Below are 27,518 nucleotides of genomic sequence, written 5' to 3'. Positions count from 1 at the left end.
ACATTTTTAGTCTAGCCTGCCATCTATGTACACTATTTGCTCCTAGGTATAAACAATCATAAATATTAGGTAAATATATCAAAGATTATCTTTAATATATTATGTACCTAATATTTATTTGTACACAGTACTGGTTATCACCTCTCAGAATATAGTTGAATTTATCGTTACCTTGAAGTTCGCCAAGAAGGTTTTATTTTTGGTTAAGATATGATGTTGTGTCTCTATAATTTATGTATGTGTCAACAGCATATAACTAGAGTAGCTGTGGATGGATATTCATGATATGTGGTATTTTAGTAGCGGTTGTAGAAACGAAATAGAAATGGCGGGAAAATGGTGGCGTACGTTCAATTTTGTCCATTCAGCTGTAGATCCGGGCTATTATGCAAAGTAATGCAGAAAACAATAATTCAACAGCTGCATAAAAAAACCTTGTCTTTCCCGTATTCTACTCCTTTGTTCCCAGATGTAGACTGTCAGGAAGTCATCTCAACTGACCTGGTACCAGGGGATGTGCTTGTCATTCCTCCCAATGGGATGTTGATGCCGTGTGATGCTGTACTCATAACAGGGAACTGCATTGTCAATGAGAGCATGCTAACAGGTCATTTACTTTTCCTTCAACTTGGAAACTTTGTATTATGTCTTGTATAGTCATTTACATGTTTGTCATACCTGGGTCATGATAATTTGATGCGGGTGTTCCAGACCATGTGATAACTTGTTTTATGTCATACCTGGGCCGCGATAACATTTGATCGGTGTTCCGGACCTCTTTTATTACCTTGTATTCTCGGTGCATATAAAAAAAAACAGTTGTAAAGTGTATGATTTGACCTCCCTAACAGGAGAGAGTGTGCCTGTCACAAAGACACATCTGCCTTCCCAAAGTAGTGAGGTTTACTCACCTGAGAAACACAAGAGCCACACCCTGTTCTGTGGTACCCAGGTGATCCAGACCAGGTACTACGGAGGGGAGAAAGTCAAGGCTGTGGTTGTCAGGACAGGTAGGCAAAATACTAGTACATTTTGTAGTTTGAGGCAACATTGTGCTTCTTTCAGAGTAGGTGTTGTAGAATGTTTTAGTTGAATGTGTAATAAGGCCACAGCAAGTAGATTTTATGGATGACATTAGCGCGTGCATTAATTTTCGCCTGATTCCAGAAAAAAACATCCAAGAATTTGTTGAAATTACGAAAATTGGCCCAAATGAGCAAATATGTTGTGTTGTTCCCTAATAATTGTACTCTAAGAAGTGACACTTGAGAGGTTACCCAGGACTGTAGTAACTGTTGTAGAAATGAGACAGTTGTAAAAGTGACACCAATATGGAAGCCATGAGTGTGGTTACCAACTCATGGCTTCCATGGATGCCAGTCTACCACACTAGTGTCACTTTTACCACACCAGTACACTTTTACCACACCAGTACATTATTATGTCTTGAATACAGGTCTAGAATGAATGCCTTGTTGGCTCAGATACACGTACTATGTTTAGTCCCTTTAATTCTCGTTACACCATTCATCACAACTTTATGTTGCCTTTTTTTTTAAATGTAGCCATCTTGTTTTTTTTTAAACCCATCTTGTTTTTTTTTGGCCCTATTGCACTATCTTTGCAGTCTGCAGAGGATGTCATCCTTAAGATTTATTTGCTGTGGCCTAAAGCAGTTAATTTTTCAGACCGGAGACATATAATAGAGACAGACAATGTAAGGCCTACAATGTGACATGATTGTATAATAAGAAAAAGGCCTTCATGGCTAGTTCCTAGTATATATCCTCTCTTTTGTATAAAATTTGGTCCTTAATATAACTGTAATACAGAATTGCAGTACACTCCCCAATCCCTCACTTCATCAGGCCAAGACCTTCTTCCATTTGGTTCTTCCACTAAACCAGTAATAGTCTTAATCATGTAACACATATCTGAATAAAAGCTCCTCTGTTTTCACTTGGTAGAATCCATAGTTGAAAAAGTTTAAACTTTGTTCCAATGCAAAAAGGAAAGACTCACCATAAATTTTCTGTCGAGTACTCCAACAGAAGTTCTTCAGATTGATGATTCGCTGCACTGGAAGTCTATCAAATCATCAATTTGAAGAAGGCTGGAGTACTTTCTTCTTTGTGTTGGAACAATTAGTTTAAACATTTTCAACTATGTAACACACACATGTATACCGGTACATGTTTAGAACTCCACACATGATCTTCCTGGCAAGTGAAGATATCAGCCTGTGTATCTTTCTGATCCTTATAATTTTGTTTCTGTTTTTAGGTTTTTCTACAGCTAAAGGAGAGCTTGTACGCTCCATCTTGTTCCCCAAGCCACTCAACTTCAAACTGCTTACAGCAGCTTATAGATTTGTGCTGGTTCTTGTAGGTGTAGGTAAGTTAAATTTGTTGTAAGAGACATGCACTGTTGGGGTGGGGCCAAAGTCTCAAGTCTCAACTACCATGTTTTCTGGATATAGAAGAATTCTTTTACACAACCAGTATGTACTTACATGTACTTTGCTTATGTTTTGATGTCTCTCAGAGGTTCTAATTAGAGTTGTGCTTCTTGCTGCTACGTGTATACAGTAAGTGTAGCTGATGTAGGTAGCACTTTTGCAGTGAGAAAAAATGTGGCTTAGTTTGTAATACTTTGTATCCACAATAATTGTTTCAGTTCATTACTATAAGAAAGTCAACCCCAGTGATGAACCGGGAAGTACATATTACTGGTTGGGTAATCAAAAAGACCTGGTTGGGGCAAGTTTTCCGTCGGATGTCACGTGTCCCCCTACCCTGATGCAAATCCATGAAAATTTGATACTGATGATATGATGTGTGTTAAATGCACAAGACTGTAAATTTCTTCCAGTCTTGAAAAGACCAATCTTACTGATCTATCATTGCAAAATCATGATTGTATAGAATCATTTCTATTAATGGTAAGTGTTCCCCAGACATCTGACTTCCTATAAATTATAATAGTGCTGAGTAATTGAAAACTAATTTAAAAAGTTCAAGGATAGATTTAACAAATGAATTTAATGTAATGATGACTATTCCACGGTATATATCTCTACCTTTTTGCAGTTAACATAATTTTTGGCAAACTTTTGCAATGTAAAATATCATGGTCAACTTATAAATAATGCAATGCTACCTTTTTTTCCAGCCATGATTGGTTTTACGTTTACAGTCGCGTGGATGGCCCTTGATGGGGTAAGTTACATGTTGCTGCTATTTAAAATTTGCTACTTTAACTGTTACAGTAACAGGAACCTTTCCTCAGTATGTTTCTATTTGATTGTACAAATAACTTAAAGGTTCTCATATAACATACTGGTTATACCATACACTGTATGCAATGACTTTCCAATTCCCATCTTTAAAGGCACCTAATTTCAAAATTTTCCTCAATATTTGTGCAAATTACCTCGAGTCCTAAGTATCGATATAACGTTATCTGGATAAAGCATATGACCTAGCATTATACCATTTTATGCTCACCATAGTTTGATAGCCACATGGTCAGCTTTTTAAAAATGCATTTCTTGTCTCAAAATCACTTGACGAATGTGTCACTGCTGCATGCTTGCTCGATCACCAATGCTGCAGGATTTGCTGCCCAATTTTGGGCACGTGAAAAACATACTGATGATAAAAGTGTTTTCAAAACAAACAGACTTACAAAAAGTGTTTTTTCATACCAGTAATGCACACTATCAAACATTACCATGTTACTCTTTGATTTGACATTCCTTTTTCTTTTTGTTTTATATAGGAATCAGTTGGAGAGATCTTCTTGGAGGCATTAGACCTTATCACGATATGTGTTCCCCCTGCTCTGCCCTCGGCGCTGACTATTGGGATTATTTATGCCCAAAGAAGACTTAAAAAGCAAGGAATTTTTTGCATAATTCCGGAGCGAATCAACATCTGTGGTCTTGTGGACTTGGTGTGCTTTGATAAGACTGGGACCCTGACGGAAGATGGGCTAGACCTGTGGGCTGTGGTACCAACCAAGAATGATAGGTATTGCCTCTTTTCATTAAGAGATGTCTTAATAAGTTTATGGTTTTAGTCATAAACAAATTTTAAATACACTCCACCCACTGGACCTCTGGGAAGAGCGGCTAAGGCTGACAGGGCTATCCGAATTACATAAAGGTTATTGATTGGTTGATTGGTTGAAAATGGTCTTGAATCCTAACGAATGTGGAATCTTGCATCATGGCAATAGAACATTTCCAAACAAATCCAGACAAATTGTCCTTGCTCCGATCAGAATATGCACCGCTAATCCGAACAATTCCGTAAGTATTGGTTTCAAGTTCCCTTGAATCCTGACACATATGATTAACATATGGCGCCCAAGCTTTGGAAATTCAAGGTCATTCTGTGCAATCAGATGCTTAAAAAAGTATGAAGCTTAGTAAACAAACAATGTAGTATGAATTCAAAATAGAATTTAGCGGATGTTCTTATTAGCAACTGAGTCTGAATTGGCGTATATCTGGTATAGCAATATGTACAATCATGTAAAAGCTACTTAGAGAAAATTTTATGAGAAGCTGTAAATTCAATTGCCCCTCTCTCTACATAGCTTTGCACCTGCCATTCAAGATGTCTCCCTGCTCCCTTTGGGGCCATTCCTTACTGCCATGGCAACCTGTCACTCCCTCACTGTGATTGGTGGAAATCTATCAGGAGACCCTCTGGACCTTAAGATGTTTAAATCTACAAAATGGGTACGTTAAGCTCTTAATGTTTTACTTCACACATACTGTTTTTACTCACACATACTGTCAAATCTGTATAGTGCCCACTCAAGGAACTGAAGAAGATATGTGGCCACTATAGATGGGTGGCCACTATAGAGAAAATGCTATAAGTTACAATGTGACATGATTTCAATGGAACTTCCTGTTTTGATATCTTGAGTTCTTGGCATGCTGGTTATGATTTTTTAGTTGCTCTTGGAGCTGATTGTAAGTGGTGTAGGGTTGGGACCCCTATCTGTTTTTTGGAGCTGCAGGAGCCAGTTCAGTGTCACACTTTTTAAAAAAGGAATAACTGAAGATGAGGTTGATGGATTGTCGACATGATGTTTTGGTATGTAGATAGCTAGGTACTGGTACCCATCCCTACCAACAATAGATTTTTTTTTTCATTTTTAGTCTTTCACATCTTATTCTTTGACTTTACATTTACTTTGGCATGTGCTCATTTTACAGTTGCTTTGTACAATTTACAGTATGGTTGAAAACTTGGGGGGGGGGGGAACGGCCTAAAATTGATGCAAGTGCATGTCATCCACATATTATTAATCAAATCAAGTGTTAGATGAAAATTTTAACATTTTTTAATATATAATATTATTTCTGCTTCCTGCAGGAGTTGGAGGAACCAGGTAGTGAAGAGAGCACTAAGTTTGACATGTTGGTGCCAACTGTTGTTCGACCTCCAAATACTACAGTCCTGCTTCATCCTTCTCCTCATGAAAGAGAGGTACTCAATAAATATTGTTACCTCCATGAATATGATGTGTGTGTCAACAAGATTTTCCTTGAAATCTACAAAACTTTCCAAGCTTTTCTCACCTTACCAACCAACCAAAAACAATTTTGAATTCTTGGTCAAGTCATCCAACCCCTTTATTATATGAAAATGTTGGACAATTTATCTCCCACTGCATGCACTAAAGTCAAAGCCATGAAATAGCTTATTTATAAATAGAAATAGAGTTAGACTAGAGAGGCAACTTTTTCGCTAAAATGCAGATTGTCTTCCACATGGCCTTTTGTCGAGATATTCACATCCAATTATATAATTATGATATAGTCGAAAATGATGGATTGATGCATGGATTATGGAAATGTACCACATTTCAATAAGATCTAGAAAAAAGGTCTATCAGTGAATATTTGATAGAAGTATGTGGTCTCCGGCTTCTTGTTCTCACTGCTTCCATTGTTTGTTGAGACTTGTTACACCTATAATTATTTTGTTTTCAGCACCCATATGAGGTGGGAATTATTCGCCAGTTTACATTCTCGTCAAGCCTGCAGCGCATGAGTGTGATCACACGTACACTGGGCAGCCATCACATGGAGGTGTACACCAAGGGTGCTCCTGAGATGATCATCCAACTTTGCAAGCCTGAAACCGGTATGTTTGTCCCCTTTTTTCCCCTTTAAAAATTATCAGACAATCGTCTTTTTTCAATAACTGCAAAACATTTGAACTAGTCTAGTTCAGTTCAGTTTAACCTCGTTTTATCTCATTGTGCACAGTTTTAACTAATACACAGTAATTATGTCTAGGTATTTGGTTTCAATTCTTTACACTGTTCTTCATTTAGTTACAAAAAGTTAAGTAAAAAAACACACTTCTGCATTGTTTTCAATTATTATTTTGTACTGCAAAATGGAGCATTTTAATTTAATTTCTAGAAATCTGAACTTCGTATTTTCCCCCTATACATTGTTATTTTTTCACATGATGTCATTTTGTATTTTCCATCCTGGAAATGTTTTTGCTGGTGCGTGAGCACATACTGTGCGTGAGCACCAGCTCTGCGACAGGAGAAGCGGGTCTTTGGATCCATGCATGCATGGATCCATGGATGGATGCATGCATGGATCCATGGATGGATGCATGGATCAAGCTCTTTTTGTCTTATCCTATTACTGCAGCAAGCCTTTTAAACCTACCTTCATGGCATGTTATAGCAGTTGTGGCCATCGTAGTTGTTAAAATCTAGCTATATCAAACTCTATATGGTCATATTTATCAGAGTAGAGCAGTACATAATCAAGCTTATCGTATCAGGTTAAAATTTTGTGTCAACTTTTCACAAACTAGAGTACAAAGTGATTTCCGTTATATAACATAGATTATGTTAATTAGCCTTAAAGCTAGCTGCTATTTGTTGAACCGCAGCAAAACGCCTGTTCAAAGGGAAAGTCACACGAAAAATCGATTCGTTCATTGCTAACCGTTATATATTAGAATATACATTTTTAGTAATGATTTGATAAGCCCTTTGTACCGTTCTACGTAGAATTTACGGCTTGATGTTGAAGCATTTGGGTGGGAGGGCGGCAAGTATGTCAACATGTGGATAGCCCGATTTGTGTGGGGACAAATGTATAATTTCGTATGTAATCCCCCCCCCCCCTCTCAAAGGAACGTCAAGACCTACAGATTGAAACATTTTTCTTGTGAAATTATAGACTGGGTAGTGTTTCTTGTACTGTTTCGAAACACCGAACTTAGTAATGTAAATCATGCACATTGCACGGGGAGGTCGGGTTTACAATTAAGAAACATGTCGGAAAAGTATCGGCGCGTGCATCCAGAAATGTGTCGGTTTTGTCATCACCACACTCACGCTATTAACTCAGCTTCTCTCCCAAAATCACGCACCAGCCAGCTTTTTTTAAAAGCTTTCTTGTTTGACTTGTAGTTGTAAGATACATAGCACATAATCTTTGGCAGAGATATATTAATCAATGTTGATCTCTTTTATATTTCAGTTCCAACCAATTTCAGTGAAATTCTAATGACATACACAGAAAGTGGCTTCAGAGTAATTGCATTTGCATGGCGACCATTGGAGGATAAAGTCAGGTTTTTACAGGCACAACGGATGTCAAGGTGAGATACAGTTTCAGCTCCGGGAAGGTGGTCAGTTAATGGGAGTATTGTTTCTGTTTTTGTGTCTAAATTGTATAATTCATGATCCCTTTGATGGATTTTTTTAGAAATGTTACATATGTTGGTATTACTAATTGAAGTCCCAATGATGCAAAAATGCCAGATATCGATAGATACGAGTAGACCGTAAGATATACAGAGATATAGATATCTAGAGTTATACTGTTAACAAAATGGATACTAGATATACTCAGGTCATGTAGATATTATGCAAAACTGGATAAATTATATTATATAATAGATATATAGATAATCTTTCTCAAATCAATATCTTGTACGCAAAGCCAAGAGAAATATTTCTTAATGTACAGGGACCAAGTTGAGACTGACCTAACATTTCTGGGCCTGATGGTTATGCAAAATGCTCTCAAGCCAGAAACCACACCCACCATCCAACAACTCAGGGAGGCCAACATCAGGACTGTCATGGTAACAGGTGAGGTAACCACATCATTTACAACATCAGGACTGTCATGGTAACAGGTGAGGTAACCACATCATCATTGACAACATCAGGACTGTCATGGTAACAGGTGAGGTAACCCCATCATCATTTACAACATCAGGACTGTCATGGTAACAGGTGAGGTAACCACATCATCATTTACAACATCAGGACTGTCATGGTAACAGGTGAGGTAACCACATCATCATTTACAACATCAGGACTGTCATGGTAACAGGTGAGGTAACCACATCATCATTTACAACATCAGGACTGTCATGGTAACAGGTGAGGTAGCCACATCATCATTTACAACATCAGGACTGTCATGGTAACAGGTGAGGTAACCACATCATCATTTACAACATCAGGACTGTCATGGTAACATGTGAGGTAACCACACCTTTCATTTACAACATCAGGACTTACATGGTAACAGGTGAGGTAACCAGAAAATAATGAGAGAAATTCGGACTTAAGTTTCTTATTGATGTGAATATTCTTAATATATTAATCTATTGAGGAAAAAACATCAAGGTGCCCTTTTCCTGGGCCCGTTATTCAGTGAGCAAAATCTGCACTCCAGCCAACAAACAACAGCTGGTCCAACTGATAGCAATACCTCCATTTTTGTGTAGTTGTGTAGACAGGTTCTGATTCATGATGTTGCTTTTGTTTTGCAATATTTAGGAGACAATATCCGGACAGCTGTGAGCGTAGCAAGGGAGTGTAAGATGATTTGCTCGGGTCAGCAAGTTGTAGAAGTCACGGCTCTTCCTCCTACCGACAGCACCCCTCCTACTGTCACCTACACAGTCTCAACTAAACACATGGAGCCAGTGGAAGTAAAGGTGAGAAAGATTGCAACACAAATGGTACAGGTATGAAACTGACGGAGTATTGGAGCTTAGCATGTCGTCTGCCTGTATGTGCAAGATAAAGGTCTGCCTAAACACCACAAACGACCTCAAACGACTCTAATATGCAGTGTATATGGGGCAACAACCTTGTGTGACGCTCGGGAGACATTGACAATACAATGTCATGTACAAATTGTTATCTTCTTTTCCCGGAAAGCCTCAAAATGCCTGCTAATTGCTGATATAGTTTGTCTATTTTCTAATCGGTAAAACCTGTTCCACTGATTTTTTGCCTTATTATGTTTTCGGTTATTCCATAGCGTGATGGGTCTATATGTAGATCAACAGCATACAACTCGAGAAATTGTGGATGGAACTTTGTGATTTTTGGTTGGTGTGTATATAAATGTTTTTTATTGTTGTTTTTTTGCATGGCAATTGGCAGGAAGATAAAGTGAATGCAGATGACGAAATGGATCAGTTCCGCTTTGCCATGAGTGGGAAATCATTTGCCGTCATCAGGAAGTACTTCCCGCATGTTCTACCCAAGGTACTGCCTCAACATGAATGGATAACAACAATCACAAATGGATTGACTGTTTTTGATGTTTTCATTCATATTGTTTTTTTCTTGTTGTTGTTTGATTGACAAAGCAGCTTCTCTAATTTTGCAGTTGCCGACATCTGGCGCTCCATTGTGGATGTCCAGAAAAAGTTTTGAAATCTTGACCCTCTGAAACGCCGTTTCTTGGATTTTAAGGGACAAATTTTGCTGGTAGACCAAGCTAATTTTGTTCCTTGGCCCTCCCCCCAAGTCAAAAAATTTTTGCTAGGCCCTCTCCCTGGCTCAATTTTTTTTGCTTGGCCCTCCCCCCTGGCGACCGGCCCTCCCCCCTCGCTAAATGCCGTATGGTCCCTTAGGGGCATGAGTAATTATGTTCTTAATGTAAATTTTTTCGAGCTTACACTAAGGCATGGATCATGTAAAAAACTAATGACCGATTATTTTGATTTTCAGGTGGCTGTAGGTGGCACAGTTTTTGCCAGAATGTCACCAGACCAGAAGACACAGCTCGTGGAGGTTTACCAAGATTTAGGGTGTGTAACCTTTACTGTAACGGTTGTAAGTCATTTAATTTACCTGTATCAGTAACAGAAGTGGGTGTTATTTTATTGATCTTCCAAGGAGGTTTGTCTTTGTCGGTTTCTTACAATTATCACAACATAAATCTGATTACCTTCGCCAGAATGGGACATTTAAGGGGAAATTTACCATAATTCTTTATGTCTTCTTCTTCTGTAAAATATATTAATTGACCTGTATTGACTGATACATGCATGTATAGTACTGTTGTAAACTTAAGTTTGTGTTTTCTTTTTATTCCATATAGGCACTATGTTGGCATGTGTGGTGATGGTGCAAATGATTGTGGGGTAAAGATGTTTTTTATTTTTATTTTACATCTTAAACTTCATGCACATCTGTCTTTGTTGACCCTAAACTTTTTTTGGGATGGGCAGTGGAGTCACATTATAAGCTTTCAGTTTTATTTAGCCTGCTTCATATTTAAGTAAAAACACTGCTTGCCCTTATTCATTCTCATTGAAATGTAAAAAAAATGGTGAATTTTGGTTCGAAAAATAAGTCTAAACAGCATATTTTTTAAGTCAAAACTACTGTTTGTTTATTAGTATCATGATAGTAAAATTCCTCTTTTAACCATATTGTAGCCAAAAATTGACAACTTGTTATATTTTTACCCATTGGTTATGTATTAAAGGGCAGGTAACTAACATTACCGGTAATGTTTGTTACAACGATACCTTTTTCCTGTTATGATTTACAATATTGGCTGCATCATTTAGTTAAGTGGACGTACTTAGGGACATTTGAAAAGTGGGCAGCTTTTGTTACACCGGATCAGATACTAGTAAGAAACCATCAAACAATCATTTGTTTGTTACAGTCATTTTTATACATTATTTTGTTAAGCAAGGTAGAATACAAATGACAGTCAACATCTCTTTTTTCTTTAGAAAGCCAGAAAAACTATAGAGCTTCACAAAAACGGCCATTTTTGCAGAAGGCCTTAACAATGGCTTAGGCAGTGGCAATCTGACGTGATCGGTCAGAGAGACTGGGTAGCCATTTTTTAGGGAGTGTAGTCCCACCCGTGGCTATAATTATGTTCCAAGCCATGATATGAAAGTTGTGGTGCATCTTTTGTAAAATATTACAGGGGTTGTGGGAAAATGAAGGAACTGTGATGTTGTCTGTAATTCGTTCCATATAAAGGCAGGTGGCAACATTTTTTACATTTCAATGAGAACAAGCTATCCTATCTAATTAAGCATAAATGTATTTATCATGCACGGAATTAAAGTTTGACATTGAAAAACAAGTGTCCTCATCCTCATGCATTTACACGTAACTTTGTTCAGATGTATTGAAATAGGTCTGTAGAATTTTGGCCAGCCTAAAACAAATTACAAGAAAAAAAAGATAATCCCAACCTATCGACCCTAATTTTTTCAGGACTAAAACTGTTACAGGAAACACAGTTTTCCCATTCTTAATATTCTCATGCTGATTGCAGAAGGGAAGCATATTGTTATTAGAAATCAGACTAAAATCAATTTGCATGAATATGGATGTGATCCGTGAAATTTACATGCTTTGGCCTTATTTTAGTTAATATCAGTCCATTAGAAATCGAAGCATTCTAATCCTCTATCAGATTCTTAAACTACACCTTCCAATGGCTCATTTTGTCTATGAGTGACAGTCTCAACAGGGTTTTATCAAGGGTATTTATAGCACTAAGGAATGGTTTTAACTGCCTTGATTTTCGGTGAAAGGGATCTCTTGTTTCCCAGTTGTGCTGCATTGCTGCCAATAATTTCCTATTAACCCCAGTGTCTTATATGGATACTGATCATGGTATGTTCATTTTACATGTTACTCTCTGACTATAGGCGCTGAAACGTGCTCATGCTGGTATCTCCCTGTCAGAGCTGGAAGCCTCTGTTGCATCACCCTTCACATCTAGAAAGGCCACCATTGAATGCGTTTCCACACTTATCAGGTATTAAATCATTGACATTGTCCCTCAAGCTTCAATCTTTTAGACTTACAAGGCTAGCAAAAATCTACAGTGCACTTAATACACTTAAGTCTTACTCAAACCACCATCAAACTTTCAACATACAAACATTTAAAGATTTTAACACAACCTACAAATCTAAATCCCCTAACTTATTTACACACATAAACAATGCAACATCAAACCTCATACATTTTTTTAACATGAAGTCAGTGTATTTGCAAGCATTTTACAACAGACTGAATTAAAGAATATCTCCCCTTACTGCGTCCACTAAAAAGTACTCCAGTCTTTCTCTTCCTTTCTCAACCCTTTCCTTGTCTGCAATGATTATCACCGTTTCCTTCCATAGATTCTATTAGTTGATCGTCCTCTCCACCTAAATAACTTAAGACATTTCTGACCTTAAAAAAGAAGTCATCACTAAACTGGTAATGGTGCGGAACAAGCTCTTCTTCTATATTAAATATATTTACAGGGAAGGTCGCTGTGCCTTGGTGACCTCCTTTGGTGTCTTCAAGTTTATGGCTCTCTACAGCATGATTCAATTCATGTCAGTTCTTATCCTGTACGGTGTAAGTAATATTTACATACATTTGTACATTTAGGCTGATAGATACACATGCTATTATCATAATGCTTAAACTTAATGGAAGGTGATGATCCCATTATCACATTAGCTGAGATCATATGCACCTGATATATTGGCAGTTTGATGTTTAAATTTATTGGCATTGACACTATAGTATAAATAGTTGAAGTCTCCAACTAAATACAAATCATACCACGGATGCTCGCTTCTAATTGTCTTACAGGCGGTTTGGCTGTCCTCAAACACAGGGCCTCCATTTGACATCGTAATGAAAAATCTTTGTTAAGTCTCATTTGCAGTGAAGTGAAGAAATTCATGTACTTTTACCCTTGCAAAAGATTGGTAACGGATGACCTCTCGGTTCTGGTTCTTGTTATGCCACAAGTCTCAACAAAAGCTGGTATTAAGCATTGAGTCGTTATTCAGATATGCTAATCACACAGCAGGAAAATAGTGGCCAAACTATAGCTGCACAATATTTCGGGATTGGGTAAATGTTTGCAGGTCTCAGAGTCACACAGCAGCTTTTGAAAAACATGCTTGATTCAGTGGCATTTGAAATCATCAAATTCTGCCAAAGGTCATATTGCGACGCTGGTTTTCCTCTCGAAGAAGTATGGCCATGGCAGCTGATGTTTTCAGGACCTTTCTAAAGGGAGAAAAATGCAAGATTCCAATAAAATGTGTTTTTTGGAGCTGTTTGACAGAATGTGGAAGACAATTACTGTCTACCGGTACCAATTTATGTCTGAATCTTGATTAGTCCATGAGGTGAATCCTTGAAGGCAGAGTAAAAATTTGCCTCATCCTAAAGTATGTCAATGTTCATTTTTTTTAATGCCATTTATGTAGCCGTCTTCCTAGTATGGCCGCTACTAAGCAGGAACCTAAATAAAAAGTACTTAATAAAATCATATATTGGCCTCCACACCGGGACGTTCAAGTTCAGCAAATGGTAGGAACTGCCACTAAGAAACCCTTCAGAAGAGTTAAGGTCTACAGTAGGGGTGGGTGAAGAAGGGGGGTGTTTTTGGTGTTCTGAAAATACTATATATAAATTGCATAGATTGTCTTTATGCAATAAGGTATTACCTAAACGGGAACGGAAGAAGTCTGTTGAACTTCTGCCAGCAACATGGTTTAGTGGCACTCAACACACTATTCCAACAGCACCCTAGGCACATCACCACATGGGAGTCAAGTTTCAAGACCGAGGGAAACAGAACTGTGCGTAACCAGATTGATTTCGTTCTTGGACGAATCAGTCAAAGACACGCAGTCTCACAGGCCAGATCCCACAGTGTCCCTGAGATCAGCACGGATCACCGAATGGTGGTCGCTACCATCTGCTCGCCTCGAAAGGTATGGTTCACGAAGCAAGCCTCTCGGACAAAAACCATCCGGCTAGAAGACCTACGAAGAAGTAAAGACAAGCAGGACCAGTGGAGGTCCTTAGTATCGGCATCAGTTACTGCCCAGGAACCAACAACGTGGGATGAAGCGGCGGCGATGCTAGTAGAGCAAGGGAAGGAAGTCCTAGGAATAGAACAGCGAAAGAAGCATAAAAACACCTACTTCACTGACGACCCAGAAGTCGCAAAGATGTCGAAAGAACAAAAGAATCTGCGACATAATATACAGCAACTAAAGAGACGAAGAGTTACTCGCGCGGTACAAGAAAAGGTTGATATTACCTTACAGCTCAGAGAAGGAGGGTACGCGAACTTGTCGCAGCTAAGCTGCACACCCAGTTAGCAGAAATAGAAGCCATTAAAAACGACAACGCGAGGATGTTCGCGGCTATGAAGACCCTCAGGTTCAGTGGTGGGGCCTCGCTTACCGTGTGCTCTTCAGAGGGCGAGGTACTCACCAAACCTCTAGACCAAGCTAAAGTCATCTCGAAATATTTCGAAGGTCTCTTCAACATCGACGCGACACCCGTCCCTTCACTCATAGCAGCGCCATTGCACAACCCAGTAACAGCCTTGGAAGTTGCCAAGGCAGCTTCACGACTGAAGAACGGACGCAGCTGTGGGGCAGACGGTGTCCCCAACGAACTCTTGAAATACTGCTGTTCCAGGTCCGAAGATCCCATGTCCAACACAATAGCGAACATAATTAACACTGTCTTCATCAAAGGTGAACTAATGCCTGCTCTAGGGCAAGGCATTCTGATCCCTCTCCAAAAGCCAGGCAAACCGCGTGGCCTGTGCAGCAGTCTCCGACCTATAGTTCTGCTAAACGGACTGAGGAAGCTCTTCTCCCTCATCGTGTCAGAACGTTGCAAGCCACAGGTAAACCTCTACCTACCAAGATCACAGTCAGCCTATCGCCAAGGCCACAGCGCAGCTGACATAGTCTTCACTAAGAGAATCCTCGCCGACCTAGTTATGACAAAGATGTGGGACACTCACATCCTAGGCATTGATCTAGCCGTGCTTTTGACGCCGTGGATAGAGCTCGGCTGATATTGGTGTTGAGAGATGTGCTGAAGGACGACGACACAGTACGTATAATCCAGACTTTGTTATCAGACACAACCCTTGCCGTACGTGTCCAGGGAGAATCAGCCCCTCACTTCCCAGCAACTGTCGGCTCGCCTCAGGGCGACAGCTTGAGCCCCCAGCTGTTCAATGTCTATTACGAAGCAGCCCCACCCATCCCTACTCAAGACAAGCGGCTCAAGATACCAGCCGAAACTCAGTATGCCGATGACTTAGACTTCATTAGCACTTCTAGTCACCATTTGGAAAAGATACATGAGGAAGCCATGAAGATCCTACCAGAGTGGAAACTATATGCCAATGCAAGTAAGACACAGCGGGTCCACATCTGTCTGGAGAAGGACAGGGAAGACGAGGAGTGGAGAAAAAGCAAGTCGGTAGGCTCGAGACTGGGCATCGCAGAGGACATAGAAGCAAGAATACAACTAGCAAACTTGGCCATGAGAAAGATGTGGAAAATGTGGGGGACAAAGCACATATCATTACAACTTAAGTTAAAACTCTTTGAAGTGTACGTTATACCCGTGATTCTTTATAATGCCGGGACGTGGGGACTCACCGAGCAGTTGGCATACAAGATCGACACATGGCACCGAAAACAACTCCGACGTTTCACAGGTCACTTCCACCCCAACCACATTAGTAACAATAAGCTGTACGGTAAGTGCCAAGCATCACCATTACAAAATGCAGTGCACCGTGGAAGATGGTTCCTCTTCGGCCACATTCTCCGTATGCCACTGGACTCGCCGCCGCAAAAGGTCCTCAACGTCGCGTTCAGTAAGAAACTCAAACCAAGGCTAGGAAGGCCACGTGAAGGCCTCCTCAGTAGTCTGGTAGACGACTGCATGCTACATCTCAACCAGAACATTAGACTTGAGACTCACATGTTAAGATGCATAAGGGAAACAACAGCAGACAGAAGACGATGGGAAGAATTGTACAAAGATCTAGACGTAGACTGATTTGGTTATCGATGACTATCTGACTGTCTATCTATAACTAAGAACAGTTATTATTATTATTATTATTATTACCTAAAAATAAGCTTTTTAATGTATTACCTAAGCTTATATTTTTAAGTAATATCAAATTGTACATGTCGGTACTTATGTAATGATAAAATGTGCATCCTTTTAAGGTCTTTGCCAACTTGGGTGACACCCAGTACCTTTATCAAGACTTGGTGATAATAACGACCATTGCCTTTGTCAGTGAGTGCCATTTCATTACATCAAATGTGAATTTTTTCTTCCTAACTTTCTTCCTTGGCTGCAGCCTTCTTTTTATAGCAAAAAAATTCCTGCATAGAATTATATAATTACTAATTTAGTATATATCTGTCAAGGCCACATTTCTAATTTTTATCTGTCATTTGTTTGAAATTATTTATGTAGTTATTGTTTAAGCCTTGGCTGGCAAAAAAAAGGTAATACCACTCCTAGAGAATGCTGATAATGAGCCCAAGATTTATCTGTAACATAATTATAAAACATTATCTTTTTCCATTAGTCAAGTCATCAGATCAAAGTCATCATTATCAACTCATCAAATTGCTTTTATACAAATGAGAATAATGACACCAAAAATAGCTTCCTGGAATATTTAGTAAAAGTGTATGGATTTACAGTAAAAGTGTTTGCAACAATTTATTATCCTCTTCCACGTTTTAGTGAGCCGCAACTCAGCGTACCCAAAGCTGGTACGACAGCGACCACCAACAAGTTTGCTGAGGCCCACAGTCCTGTTCTCTGTGGTAGTGCAGATTGCCATTCAACTGGCTTTCCAACTAGGGGCTTTCTACCTTCTACTAGCACAGCCATGGTGAGGGTAGTGATTGTACTCGAACACCTTTTCTATTTTTGAATGAAGACTCATCTGTGTTCTTGTTAGAATCCATAGTTGAACAGTTTTATACTTTGATCCAACACAAAGGAAACACTCAGCATGAATTTTTGGTCGATCTCTTCAACCTTCATCAGATGACTGATTTACTGCGTTGATGTTCTGATAGTCGGAAGTGACGTTAGGAGCAAATCAAAAGTGGCGGGAAGACGGAATCTACCACCATCACGGTTCAGCAATGATGCGCCCTGATGTAAATTGTCTCCTTAACCCCCCTCACAAACCAGTCCGTGTCCACAATCTGCACCTGATGCAGGGAAATTGCGTCCCAGTTTGTTTTGTAGAGGATGGTTAGAGTTGATGTGTAAGTACTGATCCATATGCTTGGGTTTCCTATACATGTTTTTACATCCAAGAACCATCCTCTTTTACCACTGTAAGTGTGTCCAGAAAAGGTATGCTTCGGTCCTGCTCTTCTTCTGTGGTCACTTAAAGCTAGATTCTTAGAGAACATGTGCCCCAGCTGTACCTCATCGAAAATGTCTCAACAATTATTCATATACACACTGTATAATCTCCTAAACATACAGTTTCATCTGATTACAGATATAGATTTTGGACATTGAGCAGGACTGTTTTGTAAGGGGGTTAAGGAGGCAATTTATATCAATTTAGAGCACACCAACCCTCGCTAATCCGTGACGGTGGTAGATTCCATCTTCCTGCCACTTTCGATTCGCTCTTGAAGTCTCTTTGATACGACTTTCGGAATGTCAGTGCAGTAAATCAAACATCTGATGAAGGTCAACGACTGAAAATTCATGGTGCTTCTCTTAAGCTTAGAAATATTCAATTATTGTTTCCTTTAAATATTTCATTAAACAAATTCATTCAGATTGGTTGATTGGTTTTAGATCATCAGGTTTTAACCACATATATACTTTGAATTGATGGCCCCTTTCATGATCGAAAACTGTTTAATTTGTAAATCGGTAAGTCAAGCTGTATGCCAAGCCAAATCATACCCTTTTTTTGGCATCATGGTGCCCAAACTTCTTTTCATGGTAACAGGTAAATGCCGCAGATGGCATGTTAACAGAGTAGGATACAGAAGTGTTATGCTAAACATTGAGAATCATCCCATGGGATTCTGAAGGAAATTCCACAGCAGTCACCACAATATCCCGCCCTAGTCAAAGCGATATTTCCACAGTAGTTACCATGATGGTATCAACGGTAGTCACTGCAGAACTTGATGCATATCCCAAAGTCTGTACTGTGTATGTGATGTCTTATATTCACAGGTTTGTGCCTTGGGAGGACTATAGACTCTGTAATGATGGAAGCATGAATACAACTGACAGCAATATCACCATGAACTCCACCTTGAAACCATGTACAGTTGACTATGAGAGTGAAAGTATCACATCAAAGTGATGAAGGTTTTGACTTATGAAACGGCCACGATGTTTGGGATAGCAACATTCCAATATGTAACGACAGCCTTTGTCTTCTCCAAAGGAAGGCCATTCCGGCAACCTATTCATACAAACTGTAAATGTGGAGTGTTTCTATCCAGTAGTAGTGTATTAGGAAATACAGGTACACATTGAATACATTAATAATTTACCAGCCACAGTATATCAATCATATAGGTTTCATCAAACAGTAACTGTTGTTCCAGTGTTCATTAATTATATAGAAATGAAAGGTATGCATGATCAAACATACATTGTACAGTCATACAGAGTCTGAATGCTGGTCATCAATTTATAAGTTAATACCAGATAGAACATTCAAGATTTCAACAAAAATTAAAGTACAAATATTGATAATGTTTCTTTTAAGGGTTGTACATATTGGACCTCATCATCCTGACTGCTCTCAATGTGTGGCTGTTGCTGTATCCAACCCAGCCAGTGGCATATTTTGTGGAGGTAAACTTTCTGTGAGATTTTCTACATATCAAACATTGAGTTTGTAGATGTACTTGTGAATGTGCATTTTGCATATTATCTTGGTGACAATTACTGTGTGTAGTACTTGTACATGTATGTTTGGGTTTGTAAACTTATAACAAAACCCATGTATAAGTATGACCACAATATATCTATTAGGTTTTTAAGATATTCTGCCAGAAAGACAGACAGACAGACACACACACAGGCTCACTCAAACGCACACACACACACGCACGCACGCACGCACGCACGCACGCACTAAGCTACAGTACTAGTTAAGTCACCAGGAGGCCACTAAGCTGCAGTATGTGTTTGGCTACCAGGAAGCCAAAACTCAAGGACAGTCATGTCAATAACAACATCTACCAGTGGCGGCGGCAAGGGGGGGGTGAAATAAAATCAAGCTGCAACCTGTGTGTACTTTTTTCAATGATGGAAACTCATTAAAACTAGCTAGTCTACCATCTTACAACATCCTGTTGTAAGATTCTATTGTTTTTCAGTTTAGTTGATTGGCCTTTAGTTGATAATATTCTTACAGTATGGGTGCAGGTCTTTGTTTGCTGTGTTTAAGCTGAAAACTCACTATTCTTTGTTTTGTTTTAGCCTTTGTGTTTACCAAAGACTCTTTGCATTTTTCGTCCTGTTGCATTTTACCTAAAAAAATAAAAGAAACAAAATTGGTGATCATTCAATTTTGCATTCTACAGCTCTCACAGTTTCCTGACTTCACCTTCCGCCTTTATCTACTTGCTGGAGCTGCAGCGAATTTTGTGACATGCTGGCTGATTGAGGTGGGTTTACAGTACTGTTGTCTTATTGTTAGATATGACTTACTCAAAATGATCATGATGTCACCTTTATATTGTAAAGACCATTGATTAATCTGGCTTCTCTTCTTACTTTTCAGGTACTGTTAGCAGATAACAATGCTCTTTGGAAGTGGCTAACATCATCCTACCACCAACACCACAAGAAAAAGTACCAGATTCTGCAAGAGGAGCTCCTTTATGACAAAGACTATGGCCTTCCAGTTGGGGCCATGCATCTCCAAGGCACTGGAAAAGAAAGCAATTGCAATGATGGCCATAGAGGAGATATGTGTAGCATAAACGTTCAGGCAGATAATGCTTGTAATCCAAATGTGGATTCAACCTATTTGTAACATTTTGGACTCTGCATCAGACAATTTCTTTGTAAAGCTTGGGTTAGGTTTGCCCCTGCTGAAAAATAACAGCATCTGTTTTTGCTTGCATTTGTGAAATGTATTACTGCAGAAGTTACAAGATGCAGATTGCCAAGAGTTTTTAGTAATAGGTAGACATTGTTTGTAACATTATAGCCATAAGAATTATGAAACACGTTCCAATTGTGAGTATTTATTATATCAAACTCTGTACAATGTAAGTTGATTTTGTTGTGTTGCTATAGATGAGAGGCATAGCAAAGAATTATATCATGAGAACTGATTTTTACATAAGGCCACAGCAAATCAATTTTATGAATGATATCATCGCACTCATCAATTTTTCCTGATTTCAGGAAATATGTTATGTTGTAGCCTGAAGATTGTATTTGTAAGATATCCATGTCTGAATTTGTAGAAGTGAAACTAGTTAGATAGTTGTATACAGGTAAATGGCTGCAGTATACACTGAACCTTTTGATAAGGGAACAGGTATAACAGAATTTGCGTATGAAAAATAATAAGAAATATGTAAGAAAATATACATTCAGAAATTGTAAGGCATGAAATGTGAACGTGAACCTGTGATAATGATGGTTTTCTATCAGATTCTGTTTTTGACCCAAAATCACCCGACCTTAAGGTCCCTTCGGAATAGATTAATTTGCATAGCATGTACATTTCAAACTGGCATTTGGTATGGAAAAAACTTAGTAATAGTTAGAACACGCCTTGAGGGCTTATATTAGGAAATAGAGTTGCTCCACCCACGAGGGGGGTTCTTTGAGGGTCTTAAAAAACCGCATTGGCGGAGCGACTCTATTACATATATTTTCTCAATAGAAGGCCGAAAGCCCGTGGTCTCAACGTTTTAGAACATGGCCACTACCCTGAAAATTCTCCTTTTTTTCACGATGAATCAAGCACAATTTACATTTAGGATATCATATTATATTCAAAGTATCTCTGTTTAGGATCATTTAGGATATCATATTATATTCAAAGTATCTCTGTTTAGGATATCACATAGTATTCAAAGAGTATCTATCTAACTCTTTTCTTAGATGCGTGATTATCAAAGCCAGTGTGAATGACCTTTGCAAGCCGATTAATGCCGTAGACGCGTAGACAAACAAATACGATCTGGTGTGTCATCAGAGATGTCAGAGCCAGACGTGCAGTGGTGCAGAAAGAGTGTGGTTCTATGAAAAATTTGTGGCTCTATTTTATTCAAATGAGTTCATAATACCACACATTTTTCATAGTACCCTATTTTTTCATATATAAACACATTAATAGTGTCCATGTTCTAAATACATGTACTTAATACAAGCTTTTTAAATGTTACAACTTGAAGCTTCTCTCCAGTTTCTATAATCTTAAGCTTTACTTAATTTTTTCAATCACTTAATATAGATGTAAAGGTCGCTAGAATATTGACAACAAGATTTTGCACTCCTGTGTGCAAATTTGTGTCATCCTAAACTGCAAAAAGGTTTGAATCGGTTAGAATCGGCTAATTTGCATATTTCTGTGTGCCAAACTGTCAAATGCAAATACGGTTATGTAATAATAGTGTTATTGTAATTGGTGGGTTAGATTTTAAAAATGGGTGAAAAGCTTGTGTATGTCAATTTGAGAAACATTTAACTTTTGCTATGATTTTACTATGATCAATATCTCCAGAAAGAACAAAACGTGCGATCGCGATGATATCAACAATTCGTACATGACTTGATGGTGGTAGCTTGACGGTCAGGTTTGATTTTGGGCCTCCAGATGTTTGAACTTGACACTGCAGGTTGCCTTTTGTGTGTGCGTGGGGCATTTTGATGCTATATGTCTTGACGGGCGCTATACTAGTATGTATTGTGTTAGAACATTCCACGAGAAGTCCGGACTTTACAACCCTGCCCACAGTCTTAGTGGCCAAACCAGGACAATCCGGCCTTTTAAGGAAACCCTAGCCATGGTCACCTTGCAGTCTTATATAAAGAATCCATAGCTTAATAAGTCCGCTCATACTATAAACGGATGACCACAATCAATCGGTCATTTCTACTCGTAAGAAAACTCGGTACCGATATCCTAACCCTAACTTTCCCAAAGGTTAAAAGTCTCACATTTAGCGTAGTCAATTTGACCCCGTTGGTCGCATAACACAGTATATATCCGCGCCCCCCCGTGGACAGGGTGCGACCTTGGCGTTTGAGAGCGTAGACAACGTCCATGGTACATGATTCATCGACAAAACGAAGTAAAGCTACCCAGATTGCACGCAAAAGTTTGGCTACACGTAAACCTGAGGCATTGTGTGTTTACGTTGCAGAGAAAGACATCGCCGTTCGATGGCATTGTTCTAAAGAACGACAAAGTGATCGCACACGTCATTTCCTTCGTGAAACGTCATTCCCTTCGTGAAACGTAGTCACTGCTGTTTTTATGTCAGGGGGTCGTTTGTCAGCCTGGTAAGTAGGGAACGCGTGGATGGATGGTTTTGATATTTAGTATGTGGGTAGGATTAGACATGACAAAGAAATGGCAGGAATTGCGTTACGGCAGGGCAATCTAGCGGCGTGTTATGGTACTGCAGCGGAACTTCCGGTTTTGCTATTTTTTGTTTGGGACTTGTTTGGGTGATGATTTTGAAGTGGTAGGTAGCTGTGTAAAAGCATAGTAAGGTGTGTAAGTTTTGGCCTCCTAGGGGTTTCGCAGGGGCGGTGAAAGTAATTCTTGTTTTAGGTTTTGAGAAGGAATAATGCAAGAAGGTGTTGATGGATGTTCATGACTGTAGGTATGCAGATAGCTTACGTAATGATGTACATAATAGTATGCTTGTTATGCAAATTAGGTGGTAATTTTCATGATACAATAGGTATGTGTAGAAAAATTATATACGGCATGTCAGTGAACAGTCCAGCATCGCAAGACCATGACAGATTGATTTGATATTTCGTATGTGGGTAGTTCTTGAGAAGGAGAAGAAACGTACGAGGCGTTTTTTCGTCTAGTTGCTTCTGACGGTTTTGCAGGGGATGTTTGTACGTGGAAAATGGGTTTTATAGTGGCCCTGAGTGGGTATTACGCAATCGTGCTATATTTAGGCGGTATTACGTCATGCTGCTACCACGCTGCACATGGTACTATAGGGACAGTACATTATACATGGTGGGGTGTACATGTTTCCCATAAGATAATCTGTACACCAAGAATAAGAGCAATGATGATATTGTATACAGGGGCATATATTATAACTTTTAAAAGAGTTGTACATGTAACAGTTACTACCGGTACACTACATTGTTGAAAAAAAGCAGGGTTTGCTTTTTCACAGTAACTTGTAGTCATTGATGAGATTGTTTATAGGGTTTGTACATTAGAAATATGGGATACACAATGTAGTGGACTGCATTGTGAAACAAAGAATGTTACATCATCATTGTTGCAAGCAGCAAGTCGAAAATAATTATCTGTATTGCAGCAGTTGTATATTATACTTAAAGGGGTTGTACAAGAAAACTATATTACTTTGTGGAAACGTCCATGCAATGTATTAAGTCGTCAATATTGACATGTTTTATCCCGATAGTCCATTATACACATTGGAAGTATATAACGTACTACTTTGCGGAGCTAGGTAGCAATTTGCATATTTAATATCTATATATATATCTATAAATATCTCTCTTTTTCAGTTACAAATGTAATATATGTACGTTTGACTGTCTTGTAATGAAATGCTGCGGATTGATTAATTGTGCAAACTAGCCCCTGGTTTGCATAAAATACTTGATTATAGAAGGCATCCCCCAAGTTATCTAGAGAACAAAAAGCATGACGATCCGTCAACCCTTCCCGTGTTATTACCCTCCAAAGGGATGATGCAATTACGCACGTGCGTAAGACTTGTTGTAAATTCCGGGAATTTTTACCAAGGCCACAGCAAGTAAATTTTCTGGATGACATCCTCTGCAGACTGCAAAAAACGTGCGATGGGACGAAAAAAAACAAGATAGGTAAAAAGAAACAAGATGGCTACATTTTCAAAAATAGGCACCATAAAGTTGTGACCACTGTTGTAAAAAGAATTAAAGGGACAAAACATGGCATCAGAGCCAACAAGGCATTCATTCCTGTTTTTAAGACATGTACTGGTGTGGTAAAAGTGACACTAGTGTGGTAGACTGGCATCATCAACAAAGTTGGTTAGCACACTCATAGCTTCCATATATCCAATAAGTTTTATTTCTACAGCTACAGTCCTGGGTACCTTGCAAGTGTCACTTGTACAAGTACAATCATTAGGCTACAACAAAATATATTTGCTCATTTGGGTACTTTATCGTCATGTTGACGGTCCCTGCAGAAGAAAAAAATTCTTGTTTTTTTCCCCCGAAATCTTGCGAACATTAATGCGCGCGCTGATGTCATCCATAATATTTACTTGCTGTGGCCCAAGCGAACATACTAGTACACTACTCAGTTAGGCTAATACTTCTCTCTTTGTTAGTTACATGTGTCTTATGTTTGAGTATCTGCTATTATGAAATGAAGAAGGCTTTCAAACTGTCCTCATTGTCTATGCAAATTAGCCCCTGATTTGTATAATAAAATTTGATTATGTAAGGCATCTCCAGAGCTATCTCACTCATTCGCTCGCTCACAGTTCATGACAAAAACTATCAGCATTTCAAATACCATGACAATCTGTGAACCCAAATTATTCCACTCCAACGGGATGATGCAACTACATAGGCGCGGAAAAAATCCTGTAGAATTCCGGACAATTTTGCCAATCGGACGTATCATATACTGTTAGGCTAGCCCCTGAGATGTCTATAAAAAAACACCCTTAAACCACCACACCCTCACCCATTTCACGAAGGTTGAGTTCTGCAAACGCTTATGTTACAATTGTACTCGGATCGGCGGTGTATTGCGTTTATTTTATTTCTTTTACGTTTTGACACTCGGGCTCCACCAAAGTTATAAGATACTTTGTTTTTGTTCCCTCTGGTTTAATCTACAAGCAGATACTACGGTGCCATAAGATAGTATCAAAGCCGGCCAAAGGGAGTCAAATGGGCACCGGTAGGGCTGGGTATCGGTACAGCGTACCGGTACAAAACCGGTTTTTCCTATTGGACCGGTCCAGAAAAACCGGACCTGAAAAAATTAGGTGGACCGGATGTTGGACCTGTTAGAAAATTAACAGATTATTTGATCAGGCATTTACGCGTTTTAGCGCTTGCAGGTGGAAGAAAATAACAAGAGTAAAATAGAGTAGAGTTTATAGTAATTTCTACCAAGTTTTACAGCCAATCGTACAGGTGCAGTTAGCGTTGTAGGATTTTAAAATGCCAGTGTAAGTCTAGTACTCCACCAAACAGATTTTTTTGTAGTAAAATGGACTATTAGTATGAGTCATACTGAATCAGGTCCAGGTTCAGGTCCGGACCTGGACCTGATCCTTTGGACCTGAACCGGACCTGGACCTGAATTTTTTGTACCGGTGTGACAGCGATCTCGCCCCCCCGTGATCTCGCCCCTCCGGGGGCGAAATCACTAGCGATCTCGCCCCCCCGGGGCGAAATCACTAGCGATCTCGCCCTCCCCGGCTAGTGATCTCGCCCCCCTACCTCGCCCCCCTTTAGCGATTTCGCCCCCCCCCAAAAAAACGGGTTTACATGACATTTTAGAAGTTGATTGGTATAAATCACAAAATGCAGTTTCAGAATGATATAAGTACACGAGTTTGATACATAACTCCATTCATAGTATCAATATTAACGTAATTACATGGTAATAAGATAGTTGAACTTGTTTCAGACAAGGAGGGTTGAGTCCCTTGTATTTCCATCATTGCATATACCTGAGTCTTGACATAAGATGTATTTCATTGTATTCACCTGTCCTCAAGCAACCTATAACGTTATATCTCCAATATGAAGTCTTGAAGTGACCACAAAAAAACTATGTAATGTCTTTATTAATTATGCAAATACATGTATTAGGTATTAATTAGAATAACGCACATTTTGGTATATGCACCTGGCCAAGGGATATCTTCACCTCCAACATGACTGTTTTTTCTAGTATTTAGGAACTGATGCATTTACCCGTGTTTCTTATACCCCCCTCACATTATATACGATCTTCGGACGTTCTTCGCGATCGCAGGAAGGTCGGCTGATTTTAAGATCTTAAGATGGTCTTGCGTATTTTTCGCCTCAAAACTGTCCCCCTCACATATACGCGAGGCTCGTGAGATCGACGGTGAATAAATCTATGATGATGAACCGCCCATGACCTCTTGCACGCGGACAAGGTAACACAAAACGTTCCTCAAAAAAGGCAAGAGATCAATAAATGTTGCTTATTTTGTTGTCGTAATCTTTTTAACCAATGAATGGAATGCGCGGGCATAATAGAAATGACGCAAGAAAAGAAAGTGTGTCACAAAGCCAGCCTACATACTACCACAGCGGCCACAATGTTAGAATTACCCTCACATTCCCAGAAATTCAATATTTGTAAACAAACGGAAGTTGGGCGAACGTCGCCCGAACGTTGCCCAACTGACGGGCGTTCGCCATCCGATTTGCGCTCGATGATTAATAACTATGTCTTTGCTCGCCTATCGGTCTTCAATCGTTGGATTGACGCAAGACTATTGACCGATACCCTTGCAAGGTACGCACGATTTGTACGCACAATCTGCGACTCGGTAACGAGCTGTGCGATTTTGGAGATTTCCTTCGACTAGTCGCATATGTTAAGAACATGTTTCGCTGCACCCCGACCGTCGTAAGACTCCTGAAAACTGCCGGCGATCCGTAAAAATCGCAAGATGATCGTGAGAACACCGGACGTCTTACTCACGAAAATGTCATTCAGAGTTCGTAAACTAGTCTTCCGATCGAATCGCGCCTATTGTGAGGGGGGTATTAAGACTGGTACTTTACCAGTGTTTGTGTAGCATTTAGCAACAGCTATATCAACTTGCGCGTAGATGGTGTTTATAATGAGAAACTATTATTCACGTGTGTTTTTGTTAGTGCTTTGGAAATGTTTCCAGCACAAGAAAGAAAACACTGTGACAAATTGAAAACATATAGCTGACATATTCCGTACCATAGACGGTGTTGATTTATACGTTCGTAGTAGCACTGTTTTTATGCCACCTTAGCTGCAAAAATTGTCTTTTTCATTTCAATGTCATGTTTGCACCGAACAATATAGTATCGACTTTCGAGGTATGACATCTTACGGTACGGTAATAAGGTGCCATATAGGTACCAGT

General features: G+C 39.3%; 1 protein-coding gene across 1 annotated transcript in view; it reads left to right on the top strand.

Annotated features, from left to right (window-relative positions):
- LOC118430463 (probable cation-transporting ATPase 13A3) overlaps positions 1 to 21,559 on the top strand; it is a 31,433-nt gene extending 9,874 nt beyond the window's left edge. Inside the window, 23 exon segments of the mRNA XM_035841337.1 lie at positions 470 to 607; positions 852 to 1,010; positions 2,284 to 2,394; positions 3,172 to 3,218; positions 3,781 to 4,031; positions 4,603 to 4,747; positions 5,394 to 5,507; positions 6,014 to 6,167; positions 7,538 to 7,658; positions 8,030 to 8,154; positions 8,854 to 9,014; positions 9,469 to 9,573; positions 10,042 to 10,121; positions 10,415 to 10,457; positions 12,000 to 12,109; positions 12,606 to 12,702; positions 16,365 to 16,437; positions 16,897 to 17,047; positions 18,373 to 18,493; positions 18,496 to 18,622; positions 18,917 to 19,005; positions 19,740 to 19,823; positions 19,940 to 21,559. Of these exon segments, the coding sequence (XP_035697230.1) occupies positions 470 to 607; positions 852 to 1,010; positions 2,284 to 2,394; positions 3,172 to 3,218; positions 3,781 to 4,031; positions 4,603 to 4,747; positions 5,394 to 5,507; positions 6,014 to 6,167; positions 7,538 to 7,658; positions 8,030 to 8,154; positions 8,854 to 9,014; positions 9,469 to 9,573; positions 10,042 to 10,121; positions 10,415 to 10,457; positions 12,000 to 12,109; positions 12,606 to 12,702; positions 16,365 to 16,437; positions 16,897 to 17,047; positions 18,373 to 18,493; positions 18,496 to 18,622; positions 18,917 to 19,005; positions 19,740 to 19,823; positions 19,940 to 20,194 (2,861 nt within the window). The 3' untranslated portion in view covers positions 20,195 to 21,559.
- The last annotated feature ends 5,959 nt before the right edge of the window (positions 21,560 to 27,518 follow it).

This window comes from Branchiostoma floridae, chromosome 14 (genome assembly GCF_000003815.2).
Source record: "Branchiostoma floridae strain S238N-H82 chromosome 14, Bfl_VNyyK, whole genome shotgun sequence".
In the NCBI taxonomy this organism is placed as follows: domain Eukaryota; kingdom Metazoa; phylum Chordata; class Leptocardii; order Amphioxiformes; family Branchiostomatidae; genus Branchiostoma; species Branchiostoma floridae.
Note: the sequence above shows the minus strand (reverse complement) of the source record. Positions and strands in the feature narration are given on the sequence as shown.